This window comes from Garra rufa, chromosome 21 (genome assembly GCF_049309525.1).
Source record: "Garra rufa chromosome 21, GarRuf1.0, whole genome shotgun sequence".
Taxonomy (NCBI): Eukaryota; Metazoa; Chordata; class Actinopteri; order Cypriniformes; family Cyprinidae; genus Garra; species Garra rufa.
The window spans coordinates 36928544-36944733 of NC_133381.1; the positions used below are offsets into that span (position 1 = coordinate 36928544).

Genomic DNA, 16190 nt, shown 5'->3' on the forward strand with positions numbered 1-16190 from the left:
GCCAAGCAGCTTGGTGTGAAGGTGACAACAGTTGGTGTGATTATTCGCAAATGGAAGAAACACAAAATAACTGTCAATCACTCTCGGTCTGGGGCTCTATGCAAGATCTCACCTCGTGGAGTTTCACTGATCATGAAAACGGTGAGGAATCACCTCAGAACTACACGGGAGGATCTTGTCAATGATCTCAAGGCAGCTGGGTCCATAGTCACCAAGAAAACTGAATTGGTAACACACTACGCCGTGAAGGACTGAAATCCTGCAGCGCCCGTAAGGTCCTCCTGTTCAAGAAAGCACATGTACAGGCCTGTCTGAAGTATGCCAATGAACATCTGAATGATTCAGAGGAGAACTGGGTGATAGTGTTGTGGTCAGATGAGACCAAAATCAAGCTTTTAGGCATCAACTTAACTCGCCGTGTTTGGTGGAGGAGAAATGCTGCCTATGACCTCAAGAACACCATCCCCACGTTCAAACATGGAGGTGGAAACATTGTTTTTCTACTAAAGGGACAGTACAACTCCACCATATCAAATGGAGGATGGACGGAGCCATGTACCGTCAAATCTTAAGGCATTGAAAATGGGTCACAAATGGGTACTCCAGCATGACAATGACCCAAAACACACTGCCAAGGCAACAAAGGAGTGGCTTAAGAAGAAGCACACGAAGGTCCTGGAGTGGCCTAGCCAGTCTCTAGACCTTAATCCCATAGATAATCTGTGGAGGGAGCTGAAGGTTCGAGTTGCCAAATATCAGCTTCGAAACCTTAATGACTTGGAGAGGATCTGAAAAAGGAGTGGGACAAAATCCATCCTAAGTTGTGTGCAAACCTGGTGGCCAACTACAATAAACATCTGACCACTGTGATTGCCAACAAGGTTTTAGCCACCAATATGTTTTGTGAAGGGGTCAAATAATTATTATACTCATTAAAATGCAAATCAATTCATAACTTTTTTGAAATGCATTTTTTTCTGGGTTCTCACTGTTCAAATAAACCTACCATTTCTTTGTCTGTGGGCAAATGTTCAAAATCAGCAAGGGTTCAAATAATTGTTTCCCTCACTGTATCAAAATTCTTGGAAAAACATTTTCAGTTCTTTTTAACATGTTGAACTGAACAGTGTAAATAGCTATTCAAGTTCAAACAATAGATTAGGCCAGTTATGTGAAATATTTATAAAAATATAATGTGAATTCAGCACAATGGCAAGTCAAAAGATTCCATCTGAAACCAACATTAATATATTATTGGTTCCTTTTAATCAGAAATGCACTATATTGTCTTCACTCAGTAAATCTCCTGCGGCTCTAAAATAATGATTGTTTTGCAGAAAGCCTCGCTGACTACTATTAACCTTGTTCTGTGCTGTAGTCACTTCTGATGATTCAATGTAATCACTTAAGTGCCTCTGGCGGCCATCTTGTTTACACTTGATGCACATACACACTTTTATTCTCTGCTGAGCTGGTGTGTTTTGGCGCAAGAACAATTTGGAACGTTGATGTGTGCAATGAAAAGCAAAATACAGTATTTTTCAATGCAGTCAATGCAGCGTAGTTAATTATTTATTGCTGCTGGGGCACTCAATCTTTTGTATAACACATAGTAAACAATTCTTGAAGGCTGAAAGGAAGAATACATCTTTTCTCAGGGCAAATGAGTTCAAACTGAGTACAACTTTCTGTCCTCTGTTGACACATTTCCAAATTTTATGGCCTTTAGTTACATCATGAATGATCATTTATGCCTAATGTACGGTGCACGTTTCCGTATTTGTGTTTTCGTTGCGAGGATTTGCAGCGCCTGTGTTGTCAAACTGATGAAGATGTTTTCTTAATTTGTTGTCGTTTTTTTTCTGTTTGCATGTGTTTTCTTAAGTTGCAGCGCGTTGAGCTCTCTCGGCCACCGTACTAATGATTGGTTGCAGCATTTGATTGGACAAAAAAATGTTTATCCATTATTTATTTTATAGCCTACATTTTGGTATTATTTCTAGTTTTGCATGTTTAAAATGTTTATATATATATGCTAAAATGTTAAAGGGATAGTTCACCCAAAAATGTCAATTCTGTCATTAATTACTCACCCTCATTTTGTTCCAAACCGAAACACAAATTGGGATATTTTTTTATGAAATCTGACAGCTTTCTGACCCTGCATAGACAGCAATGCAACTGACTTGTTCAAGGCCCAGAAAAGTAGTAAGGACATCGTTAAAATAAGTTACAAGAATATTTTTTGTGCACAAAAAAACAAGGTTACTTCATTCATTTTAAATGTTTAAGTTTAAGTAATGTTAAAGTTTACATCCCCCTTTCAGAATCTGCAAAATGTTAATTATTTTACCAAAATAAGAGGGATCATACAAAATGCATGTTATTGTTTATTTAGTTTATTTAGTATTATTGTTTTTTTTTTTTTTTAGCGATAGTTGTTCATGAGTCCCTTGTTTGTCCTGAACAGTTAAACTGCCCACTGTTCTTCAGAAAGGTCCTACAATTTTTTTAGTTTTCCAGCATTTCTGTGTATTTGAACCTTTTCCAACAATGACTGTATGATTTTGAGATCCATCTTTTCACACTGAGGACAACTGAGGTACTCATATGCAACTATTACAGAAGTTTCAAACACTCACTGATGCTGCAGAAGGAATACCCATGCATTAAGAGCCGGGGGTGAATACTTTTGAACAGAATGGAGATGTGTACATTTTTCTTATTTTGCCTAAATATCTTTTTTTTTTTCATTTAGTACTGTCCTTTTCTCATAATGGACTATATGTAAAAAAAAAAATAATGTGAAATATCTTATTCAGGTCAGTACTAAATAAACAATAACATGCATTTTGTATGATCTCTTTTATTTTGGTAAAAGAATTAACATTTTGCAGATTCTGAAAGGGGGATATAAACTTTTGACCTCAACTGTAGATGACAGATATTGCATAAGAGTAAATGTTTTCAAATGGTGTCCGGTCAAGTATTGTGGACGTCTGTCAACAGTGATTATAAAGAGCTTAATTGTATTTCCACCCAGCATTCTCACCTCGCTTCTCATCTGTTTTTCCTCTCAGAAATGGAACGTGAGCCAAACTAAAATCCGAGTGACATCCACAGTCCTGTTCATCCTGTTTGGGTGCCTGCTGTTTGTGGCCCTTCCTGCCCTCATCTTCCAACACATTGAAGGCTGGAGCACTCTGGAGTCCATCTACTTTGTTGTCATCACTTTAACCACTATTGGATTTGGAGACTTTGTGGCAGGTGAATGGAGTCACTACTTTGCTCCTTCAGTCTCAATTTCAAGGTGTTTTTTAAAGCAAATAAATGCCAAGAAGAACAACTCAAACTTAAGTAGGCCGGTGTATTTATTTAATTTATCTCATTCAGGTGGCTCTGAGATTGAGTATCTGGACTATTATAAGCCCATCGTGTGGTTCTGGATCCTGGTGGGTCTTGCCTACTTTGCTGCAGTTCTCAGCATGATTGGAGACTGGCTTCGGGTCATCTCCAAGAAGACCAAAGAGGAGGTATGTGTTTGCTGATATGCTTCAAGGCAATACCAGGGTGACAACTGCAAATATCAGAATTTCTGAAATGGCTCCCTCTCAATTCATGAGTGTGAATGTGAATTGGTCATGAGCCACAGGATACTGAACAAGAATATAAATTTGGAAAAGGATTGCTGGATTGCTCTTCAAAGATATTCAACACAATCGCACAACAGGGGAGTTTTATTTGTCCAGCATAATGAAATGGCTATGCTGGGAGCTAATACATGAAAAAACTAAAACAGAAATCTGATCATTTGAAGTTTAGGCCTATCAAATGTTAAAATAGATTATAGAATTACCCATTTTATCCTCAGAAATTACCCAAAAATCTATTTACTTCAAGTATCGTATCAATTTCAGCTATATTGACAGCAGTTGGAAGTGATATCGTATATCTCTAAAGCTGACGTCATGTCTTTTGCTGCCATTTAAAAAGTGAATTTGAGCATTTTGTAAAATAAAAAGTTTTTTTCATCTATAAAATGAAAGTGAATGTCTTGAATATAACCAAATCATAAAAAAGTGATTTATAGTATAATTTATTTATATAAAGATTTATATTTTAAATAAATACTGTTCTTCTGAACATTCTATTTATTAAAGATTCCTGAAAAAGGTGTAGGTTTCCACAAAAATATTAAACAGCACAATTGTTTTCAACATTGAGGCGTTTAAGCATGTTTAAAGCCTAGTTCAGACTGCATGATTTTAGCCCCGATTTTGACTCGCCGACAGGTTTTGAGAAATCGCCGACAAATGCCCGAAATCACAGGCAAATCAGTGCTCGTTCACGTGAGTGACAATCACATAGTGTGAACTATCAAAGACGCGATCTGAGAGAATCGCCGACGTGTCGCCGACACCCGTGAGATATTTGGCATGCTAAATATCTGGACCTGTCGGCGATTCAAAATCATGCCGTGTGAAAGGTGATCTGACTGAAAATCACATCGGCGATTACCTACAGCCAATGAGACAGCAACATCCAGGCCAGCGGGAAGTTGGGGGAGGAGTTACGAAGGTATAGACCACAATATCAACAAGCATAGTTTCGGCTTTTTTTCTTTTCGCTGCAAATGAGTGCACATGCAATTTGTATGACAAGCTTCTTGCGGGCTACCATTTTTTTATAATAATACCAGTCTCACGTGAGAACTTGCATGCCTGACCTCGCGTTGTCACTTCTCGCGTGTGTTTGGTTGTGAGACGTAGTTTGCGGACCGGGACAAAGTTGTCGGCGATTCTTCCTATTGTAAAGTCATGCAGTGTGAAACCCCCTGTCGCCGATCCATCGTGCAGTGTGAACACAGCAGCGACGGAATGCTACCCCAAATAGTCATGCAGTGTGAAAACATCTGTGACGCGATTGCTTTGAAAATCGTGCAGTCTGAACTCGGCATAAGTTAACATGGCTGTATCCACCTAAAACAATGATTTTTGGCAAATCCAGGTAATTTGCCATAGAAATATGATGATTTTTTAACATTTATGACTGTTATAGCACCACCTATGGTTAAATTACCATAAAATGTTGCGTGTTTGTTTAGAATCATCTGTCGTATATGCTCAACTAGTTTTAGGATTTAGTAGTAGGATTTATAGGTTTTTGTTACTATTGAGTGAAAAACCTAAGATTAGTTCACAGATGTAGTCTTTTACTACATACTTTTTAATATTTAATGAATTTGATTGACAGCAGTAGTCCTAGAGGCAAAGTTGTTCAAAATGAGGAGATCTATCATATGATACGAAGATCTAGTGTTTGTGTGAATATCTGACCAATTTGAGGTCAATTAGCATTGATATATTGTGTTTTTGAAGCCTTTTTAACTGTTACAGTATATTGACACCTATGATCTGAATTATCTGACACATAGTCTCACCAAGTTTTGTAAAGTTTTGAGTTTTCGTTCAGGATTTATAGGCTTTTGGGTATATTTGGCCATGCTTTATGACCCAGTTATAACTACCCAATGGACAAAATGTAACATTTTTTGATAATTATTAATGTAAAGAGTCCAGAGAATTATGCAGCAGTGGTTTGATCGAGATTGAGTGAAAAACCTAGGACTAGTTCGCAAAAGTAGGTTTTTAACATAATTGAGAATAATTAATAAACAATTTGATTGACAGCAGGGGTCCTAGAGGCAAAGCCGCTCAATATGAGGAGATCTATCAAAGGATATGAAGATTGAGTGTATGTTTTTTTAGACCAGGGTTCCTCAAATCTTGCCCTGATGGGCCAATGCACTGCAAAGTTTAGCTCCAACCCCGATCAAACTCACCTACCTGTGATTTTCTAATGATCCTGAAGACATTAATTAGCATGTTCAGGTGTGTTTGATTAGAGTTAGAGCTAATCTCTGCAGCAAAGTGGACCTCATGGGCCAGATTTGAGGATCCCTGCCATAGACCCTTGTGGCACATTGGATAAAGACACTGCATACCAAGTTTCAAGTCAAAGGATTGCATTGTTGTAGCCGTTTTTCGTTTTTTCTGTTTTATAGTGCCACCAAGTGGAAAAGCAGCATATTTGTTTTATTTTATCAAAGATTAAGCTCTTACACACGTGTACCAAGTTTGGTGAAGTTATCTTATTATGTTCAAGAGTTATAGGCTTTTTAGTAAAATTGGCCCGCCCCTTTCTAAAGTTTTGGTCGAAATTTTAACTTTTTTTTGATAGTTATTGATAATCACTGTCCAGAGAATCTTTCTGTAGTGGTATGGTTTTGACTCAGCAAAACACTTTGGACTAGTTTGCAAAAGTTGGTTTTGGACATAATTCAATATTGCAGAAAAACTGGACTTGAACAAATCCGTCGGGAAATGGTTTTGTTTGTTTTGACCCAAGAATTCCAATTATATGAGACACGATATGAGATATGATCCTTGGCCATCCTAACAATTACAATAGGGTTTCAGCACTGCACACTTAAACCCCTAACAATAAATGGTTGGTGAATAATTTATTATATCATTATAAAACTACACTTACAGCAATTATATTAATTTCTTAAATTTCATTTCCATCTTTATGGAAATTCAGCATTCTGTCTGCAACCTAAATTCAAATATAGGGCATTCCTAATTCAATCACTGAGTGACGCACAATCTTTATCTGTACACTGTGTTCCAATAAGATACATTATAGGGATAGTTCACCCAAAAATTAAAATTTGATGTTTATCTGCTTACCCCCAGGGCATCCAAGATGTAGGTGACTTTGTTTCTTCAGAAGAACACAAACGAAGATTTTTAACGAAAACCGGTGCAGTCTGTCAGCCAAATAATGGCAGTGGATTGGCACCAGACCTTTTAAAGTAGACAAAAACAAGCACAGACAAATCCAAATTACACCCTGCGACTCATGACGATACATTGATGTCTTAAAGGAACACTCCACTTTTTTTGGAAATAGGCTCATTCTCCAACTCCCCCCGAGTTAATAAGTTGAGTTTTACCGTTTTGAAATCCATTCAGCCGTTCTCCTGTTCTGGCGATATCACTTTTAGCATAGCTTAGCATAAATCATTGAATCCTATGAGACCAATAGCATCACGTTCAAAAATTACCAACGAGTTTCCATATTTGTCCTATTTAAAACTTGACTCTTCTGCAGTTATATCGTGTACTAAGACCGGTGGAAATGCAAAGCTTAAATTTTCTAGGCTGATAAGATTAGGAACTACACTCCCATTCCGGCGTAATAGTCAAGGAAGTTTGCTGCCGTAATATGGCCGAAGCAGGAGCAGTAATACCACGCAGCACATGTGCAAATGCTAAACTAGCTGGGAACTCATTTCTGATAATACTCCGCCTGCTTCGGCCATATTACGGCAGCAAACGTCCTTGACTATTACACCGGAATAGAAGTGTAGTTCCTAATCTTATCAGCCTAGAAACTCGCAGCTTTGCATTTCCACCAGTCTTAGTACACGATATAAGAGTCAAGTTTTAAATAGAACAAATATGGAAACTCGTTGGTCATTTTTGAACGCGATGCTATTGGTCTAATGAACTTCAATTAGAACTTCAATGAACTATGCTAAGCTATGCTAAAAGTGATATCGCCAGAACAGGAGAACGGCTGAATGGATTTCAAAACGGTAAAAATCAACTTATTAACTCGGGGGAAGTTGGAGAATGAGCCTATTTCCAAAAAAAGTGGAGTGTTCCTTTAAGACACGAAACGATCATTTTTTGCGAGAAACTGAACCGTATTTATATCATTTTTTACCTTTGATACACAGCCACGTCCATCTGTCCTGAGCACGAGCTCATCATCCGGCTTGTTACACGTGTACGCACTCTGGCATAGTATACGCAAACGCCGTAAGAGGAAATCGGTGAAAAGTCCCGGATGAGTTTGCGCAAACATAATCTTTTAGCTTTAAATTGGTTTGAACAATCAGGATAAGCGCAAGTAATTACCATTTTGAATAGCCGCTATACCCACAATCTCTGCTCTGTGTAAAAAATGAGTGTTGTATTCATGCGACAGATCGCTTCCGTCTTAAGACATCAATGTATCGTCACGAGCCGCAGGGCGTAATTTGGATTTGTCTGTGCATGTTTTTGTTTACTTTTAAAGGTCTGGTGCCATCCACTCACATTATTTGGCTGACAGACTGCACCGGTTTTCATTAAAAATCTTCGTTTGTGTTCTGCTGAGGAAACAAAGTCACCTACATCTTGGATGCCCTGGGGGTAAGCAGATAAACATCAAATTTTCATTTTTGGGTGAACTATCCCTTTAAGTACAATAAAATATACCAATAATTTAATGTGTACTGAGCTGTATTTCTAAACAATATAAAAGAAGCATTTGACTTTTATTGCTTTTTTTGCATTTCTATAAAGATTATATAGCAGTACTATTGTATATGATATATGAGGTCTGTATAAAATGTTCCAGGTCATGTCAGAGAGTTCATTATGTGTTATTGTGGCTTTGTTTGTTGTGTAGTTCCAGTGTGTCGGGAGCCAATCCCTGCTCAGCGCTGTGTTTAGCTTTTATTTACTCCAGTGTATGAAGTGAATGGGCTTCAGCCTGAAGAATTACGTGCTTGGATTAGCTGGAACACAGCTTGCTCTGTCTGAAACACATAATAACACATTTTCTTCAGACCTCTTCTGCTTTTCTGATGAGATCATAGAAGTGTAATTTTCTGACACTCGTTTCCAGTATCACAACAGACATAATTAGTTTTCTGTTTAGGAGTTGTGATTTGTCTATTATAAGAACATGCAAGCAAAGTTTTTCACAAAAACAAGAACATAGGCCTCTGTATGAAGCAGAAGAATACTGTAAATCTGAATCTCTCTCACACCGAAGTCCATTATCACATCTCACCAGAAATAGACAGTAGAGGAGAAGGAAGTGCAGTGCAGGATTAATGTGAATGAAGGGTCTGAATGACCCAGTTCTGCTACCTGATTCTCATCCATAATGTATCACCTTTCAGGTGTCTCTTAAATGCTGTAAAGCCGCTCATATTTTCTTCTACTTAACAAATAAACTCCTCAAATTGGACTTTTCAAGAGTCCTTTAGGAAGCCAACTATGTAATGACCTCATTAGAGTGGAAAGTAAAGGTTCCTTGTTTACATTTATCAGATTTTCTCATTAGTTTTTCTCATTTATTTGTTGTTTTTTATTCCTACTACATCTACTGGTTAGGCATTGTGTCATAGTCCACCCATTTAAGTCATCTTGACATTGTCACGACTCGTAGTGGCCTCCTGAAGAAATTAGAGAGGTAGTTCTAATATATTTTAAGGTACTTCCTGGTAATAGTGCATCAGGAAAATTTCCATTAAGAGTCCATTAAGAGTCATTTTTATGTTTTTGAAAGGTTTTAAGGCGATACTTCACCCAAAAATGAAAATTACCCCATAATCTACTCACCCTCAAGCCATCCTAGGTGTATATGACTTTTTTCTTTCAGATGAATATACTTGGAGTTATATTTAAAAATGTCCTGGCTCTTCTAAGCTTTATAATGGCAGTGAATGGGTGTTGAGATTTTAAAAACCAATAAAGTGCATCCATCCATTATATTAAGTCGTCTACGCTCCTGGAACATGTGTATGACAGTTAGCGGAATATAGAGATTAAAGTTTATAAAGTTTTAAATATGGATTTTTTTATTCACTTCAGAAGGCCTTTATCAACCCACTGGAGCCACGTGGAGCACTTTTCATGATGGATGGATGCACCTTATTGGACTTCAACATCTCAACACCCATTCACTGCCATCATAAAGCTTGGAAGATCTGGGGCATTTTTTCATATAACTCCAATTGTATTCATCTGAAAGAAGAAAATCATATACACCTAGGAAGACTTAAAAGAGAGTAAATTATGGGGTACTTTTCATTTTTGGGTGAAATATCCTTTAACCCTTCTTTTTTTAATTAATCCAAATACTTTAAAGACATATATGTGACACTGGACCACAAAACCAGTCATAAGGGTAAATTTTTTAAAATTCAGATTTATACATCATCCGAAAGTTAAACAAATAGCTTTCTATTGATGTATGGTTTGTTAGGATAGGACAATATTTGGCCGAGATACAACTATTTGAAAATCTGTAATCTGAGGGTGCAAATTAATCAAAATACTGAGAAAATTGCCTTTAAAGTTGTCCAAATGAAGTTCTTAGCAATGCATGTTACTAATAATTAATTAAAATATATCAAGTTTTGATATATTTATGGTGGGAAATTTACAAAATATCTTAATTGAACATGAGCTTTTTTCTTAATATCCTAATCGTTATGGGATAAAGGAAAAATAAAAGATAATTTTGACTTATTCACTGTATTTTTGGCTATTTCTACAAATATACCCGTGCTACTTAAGTCTGCTTTTGTGGTCCAGGGTCACTTATGTTACAAATGGCTATTTCTGTTCATAGGTAAAGGTTAGGCTTAGGGTTAAAAGTGCTGTATTTAGTCAAACTCCCTTTTCATCAAAAAAACAAAAAAATGCAGCTTGACATCTTATGCATTCAAGCAGAACACTTATGACCATATTCAGCTGGTTTCATCTCAGCAAATCCCATAGTGCAGCACTTTCAACGTGTGTTTGTGTTTGGCCATTTTTTTTTTTACAGAAATTTTAGTTGAAAGTGTGCAGCAACCTGCAAATGCAAATGTACCCAATGCATCAGTGTCTGAACAAAGACACACTGCTGTTTTTACACTTTATTAAGCAGCACAATCATTTTCAACTGTGATAATAATAATAAAGGTTTAGTAATAAAAATTATGCAACAGGTTTTCCTTGCATATTCACTAGACTGGAATGATGGCTGCTTGAAATGGGACATTATCAACCACAGCTAAAAAAAGTTTAAAATATCTAGCAAATAGTAAATAGTTGTGTTAAACAGTAATAATACTTTACAAAATCACAGTTTTATTAAATATTATTAAACACTATCATTCAAAAGATTTTTTAAAGATTTTTAAAAGAAAAGAATCTGCAAAATGTCAATTATTTTACCAAGATAAAAGGGATCATACTAAATGCATGTTATTTTTTATGTAGTACTGACCTGAATAAAATATTTCACATAAAATGTGTTTCCATTTAGTCCACAAGAGAAAATAATAGTTGAATTTATAAAAAATGGCCCTGTTCAAAAGTTTACATACACTTGAATCTTAATACAGTGTTGTTACCTGAATGATCCACAGCTTCTTTTTTTTTTTTTTTTAATAGTTGTTCATGAGTCCCTTGTTTGTCCTAAACAGTTAAACTGCCTGTTCTTCAGAAAAGTCCTTCAGGTCCCACAGATTCTTTGGTTTTTCAGCATTTTGTGTATTTGAACACTTTCCAACAATTACTGTATGATTATTTTCACACTGAGGACAACTGAGCGACTCATATAAAACTATTACAGAAGGTTCAAACTCTCACTGATGCTCCAGACGGAGACGCAATGCATTAAGAGCCACAGGGTGAAAACTTTTGAATGGAATGAGAATGTGTAAATTTTCCTCATTTTGCCTAAATATCATATTTCTTTCATCGAGTACTGCCTTTCAGAAACTACAGAAGATACTTACATGTTCCCCAGAAGACAAAATAAGTTAAACTGACCTTCAAATTCCAAAAGTTTTCACCCCCCGGCTCTTAATGCATCGCTTTTCTTGCCAGATTCTGCAAGGTGAATGTAAACTTTTGACTTCAACTGTATCTATCTATCTAAAAATGGGGGGAAAAAATGAACATAAACAAGAGAAAAAAATTATTACACAACAGTTTACATAATATGCCGAATCATTGTACATACATTTTGTGAACTTTAGTAAAAGCCATAGACAGTTAAAAAGGAGCTGACACACTAAAGTTACACATGATAAGTCCAATAATAGATATGATTTGGTATGAGGGGGTTCTAAAAATCTAAAAATCATGGATGAACTGTACAGTCTCATAGCAGTAGGCCTGAATTACTTTCTGTAACACTCCTTGTTGCATAAAGGTTAAATCAGCCCACATGCTTCCCATTCCCTCGAGCTGAAATATTTCACAGAAAACAGGTTTTTGAAGTTCTGATTTGCACCTCTTAAATGCTTGCAAACACATGTGACACTCGACTGCACTTGGTCCCACTGAACATTCCTTCTGTTCCAGGTGGGAGAGTTCCGCGCTCACGCCGCAGAATGGACAGCAAATGTGTCAGCAGAATTCAAAGAGACACGTCGCCGCCTTAGCGTGGAAATTTATGACAAGTTTCAGCGGGCAGCCTACATCAAGCGCAAGCTGTCATCAGAGCTAGGCCAAAATCCAGGTCAGGACATGATGCCGTGTAAGAGAACCCTTTCTGTGAACTTCACGGATGAACTTGAGAAAGAAGGTCTCCCAACCTTGACCAAAAATGGCAGCCTGTACCTGAACGGTCTTACTCCGGACTTCCCCGATCGTGGCGAGATCTCCATCATTGAACATCTCAAATAAAGCTCAAGCTTCTTCTGCACATGCTAAAACAGGAAGATACATTTGTGTCTACAACTATGTTTGTTCACAAAGCTCTATCAGAAGTATTCATATCTTTCCTGGATGTGTACTGATGCACTGAAATCAGTGAGAAGGCAACTTGATGCCTTGTGCCAGTCAAATTAATCTGTCTGTCTGAGATTTTGTAGGAATTAAGATGTTTGATAAAGTCTGTATTCTTGAGCAAAACACGACAGCAGCTTTTATTATCCAGTGAATCATATTTGTGCCTTAAAATCACCAGGAATAGACTTCCCAGAAGCTGCTACACTGAATGATACTGAGAAACGTATTGTTTTAGAGAATGAACCACCGATCTTATTCAAACACTGACAAACTTAATTGGTTTTTGGATGCATATCCCAAACCCAGCATGTGTGAGCATCTATTCAAAAACCAGAACAGGGTATCAGGCAAGAATGGCTGAGAGTTTATGATATTGACACAGCTGTGATTGGTGGTTTGCTGGTTTAGTTTATATCTTGCATTAGCACATGGATGTTTTTAAATCCACATACACATTCTGTTTAAAAGGAATTGTGACCGAAAATACATGAAACCGTGTTGAAGCCTCTAAGCTTGTTTCATTGCACCAATAGCATGATTCTGTGCGCAAATGCAGGTTTTTGATAAAAATGGTCATATTTAGACCAAAACACAATCATTATTCTTTTATTGCCTGCTGAATGAAGAAAGTTTGGTGTTAATGCAATGTATAAATATATTTTAGCATATACAGCTGAGGTCAAAATAAGAGGGATCATACAAAATGCATGTTATTTTGTATTTAGTACTGACCTGAATAAAGATATTTCACATAAAATATGTTTACATATAGTCCACAAGAGAATTTATAGCTGAATTTATAAAAAATGACCCTGTTCAAAAGTTTACATACACTTGATTATAAATACTGTTGTTACCTCAATGATTTTTTTTGTTTAGTGATAGTTGTTCATGAGTCCCTTGTTTGTCCTGAACAGTTAAACTGCCTGCTGTTCTTCAGAAAAATCATTCAAGTCCCACAAATTCTTTGTTTTTTTAGCGTTTTTGTGTATTTGAACCATTTCCAACAATGCCTGTATGATTTTGAGATCCATCTTTTCACACTGAGGACAACTGAGGGACTCATATGCAGCTATTACAGAAGATTCAAACGCTCACCGATGATCAAGAAGGAAACACGATGCATTAAGAGCTGGGGGGTGAAAACATTTGAATTTGAAGATCAAGGGTAAATTTAACTTATTTTGTCTTCTGGGAAACAAGTAAGTATTTTCTGTAGCTTCTGAAGGGCAGTACTAAATAAAAAATAAAAATGTATATATATTTAGGCAGACTAATAATAAGAAAAATCATTATTCAAAACACTGTTCTATTCAAAAGTTTTTCTCTTAAAGTTTAGCTCTTAATGCATCGCTTTTCCTTCTGGAGCATCAGTGAGCGTTTGAACCTTCTGTAATAGTTGCATATGTCTTTTATGTGAAATATCTTATTCAGGTCAGTAATAAATAAAAAATAACATGCATTTTGTATGATCCTTCTTATTTTGGTCAAATAATTAACATTTTGCAGATTCTGCAAGCTGTATGTAAACTTTTGACCTCAACTATATCTTGCAACATTGTATGGCGGTTATATTTGCCTTTAGCCTGCACATGTTTTAAAGTGATAGCTAAACTAAAAATGACTTTCTGGCATCATTATCTCACGATTATGTTGTTCCAAACCAGATTTATTATAGATAACTAAAATTGAAACTGAATCTAAAATTTATTAATTATTTGAAATAAATATTTTATTTCAAATAATGCTATGTTTTAACTTGAATGTAGTTTCATTATATGTACTAAAATAACTACAACTAAAACTGAAATAGTTAAATTAAGTAACTGATTAGGGAACACATTTACTATTAAAGGGACAGTTCACCCAAAAATGAAAATTCTGTCATTGATTACTCACCCTCATGTCATTTCAAATCCGTAAGATCTTCGTTCATCTTCAGAACACAAATTAAGATATTTTTGATGAAATCCGAGAGCTTTCTGACCATGCATAGACAGCAATGCAACTGACAAATTCAAGGCCCAGAAATGTACTAAGGACATCATTAAAATAGTCCATGCTACGAGAACACTTTTTCTGCGCAAATAAAACAAATATAACTTCATTCAACAATTTCTAAGTCCTTGCTACTTTTCTGGGCCTTATATGTGTCAGTTGCATTTCTGTCTATGCAGGGTCAAAAAGCTCTTGGATTTTATCAAAAATATCTTAATTTGTGTTTTGAAGATGAACGAAGGTCCAACAGGTTTGGAACGACATGAGGGTGAGTAATGACAGAATTTTCTTGCCTATGCCTTTAACTAAAAGTAACATAAAAGTCTTATCATTTAGAGCAGCATTAGGGTGAAAAAATGATGACAGAATTTGACTTTTAGCTGAACTATTCTTTTAAATTTACATATTTTAAAGCCAAATGTCACTTGATGACCATGGAAGCTGGTGAACAGAGGAATGGCCAAAGAGAAACAAGTTTTATCGCCGCTTGAGAAGAAGCTATGACTTTTCAGACTGTTCAGTTACAATTTATTTTGTCATAAGCAAGTATTTTTTCATGTTTTTAATAATAGAATGCCATTAAGTGATGCTTTGATGACTAAATGTACAGGAGGAATGACCATGAATGTTCTGTCAAATGCATGTAGGCTTTGCTAAGTGGATAATTTATCATAATAATAGAGCACCGACAAATAGCCAGCATATGACAACTGACTAAGAGAAAAACAAAATCATCAGGTGCATAAAGCCTTTTTCAACCTTTTTTTATTGCAAAAGCTTTATTTTTGACACTGACATAAACTGAAACATAGACTGTAGCATCTCATAGTGTATTATAAGGTTAGCAATGAGAAGAATGAATGGAAAGATTTTCAACACCAGCTAAACATCCAATTCATTACACTTGTTAAATGTAGAAATGCGGTTTGTTCAAACAAGATATGCATTTCATTGTGACATTTTTTGGTTTAAGAACACTGAGAAACAGTTTCTTGCCTAGATTTGATTTGTCAGCTGACTGACAGAGGAGCAGTGCCATACTAACTGTAATAACAGTATGTTCATCTTGCCTTTGCTCTGTCTTTACCACTTAAGCTAACATTTCTTGAAAACTGCTAAAAGTCTTGCTTGTTAAGCTTGGATTGTTCTTGTTATGCTTATATCTTTGTATTTTTTTCAACAGCATTTTTATGAGCGCATTATTTGTGCTGTTTCTACACGGTTTTACATTTTGGTGCTTTGCCTTTAAATAAGCAGAATAAACAAGCCAATATTCTTATTCTTTAGGAGACTGGGGGAGTTTTTCTTAATTGGTGTCTAAAATTGACACTTGTTTCTGAATTGAAGACCTTCAGATCAGGCCTTTGTGGGAAACTGGGCTCTTGGATCGAGTCCTTGTGGGAAAGAGCGATGCTACCGTAAACAAGTGCCACACATACACACTCACAGATCCCGCTCTCTGTCGCTGATACAGTCGGAAGCTGATGGTAAATCTTGCCGTCATCAAGAGCCAATCAGGACTCTGCACTTCAAGCATGAGCAGATGTTATGTAAGCA

The 16190-nt window shown here is 36.3% G+C and overlaps 2 protein-coding genes across 3 annotated transcripts in view; both read left to right on the plus strand.

Annotated features, from left to right (window-relative positions):
- Positions 1-15891, plus strand: part of LOC141295682 (potassium channel subfamily K member 2-like) — a 32493-nt gene extending 16602 nt beyond the window's left edge. Inside the window, exons 5-7 of one of the 2 annotated variants that reach the window (XM_073826941.1) lie at positions 3081-3267; positions 3394-3533; positions 12207-15891. In XM_073826941.1, coding sequence (XP_073683042.1) covers positions 3081-3267; positions 3394-3533; positions 12207-12530 — 651 coding nt within the window. In that variant the 3' untranslated portion in view covers positions 12531-15891. Of the gene's footprint in view, positions 1-3080; positions 3534-12206 lie in introns of both variants that reach the window. The other variant, XM_073826940.1, reaches the window with a different exon arrangement.
- Positions 1-16190, plus strand: part of cgref1 (cell growth regulator with EF-hand domain 1) — a 314634-nt gene that overhangs the window by 283977 nt on the left and 14467 nt on the right. The gene's annotated exons all lie outside the window — the stretch shown is intronic.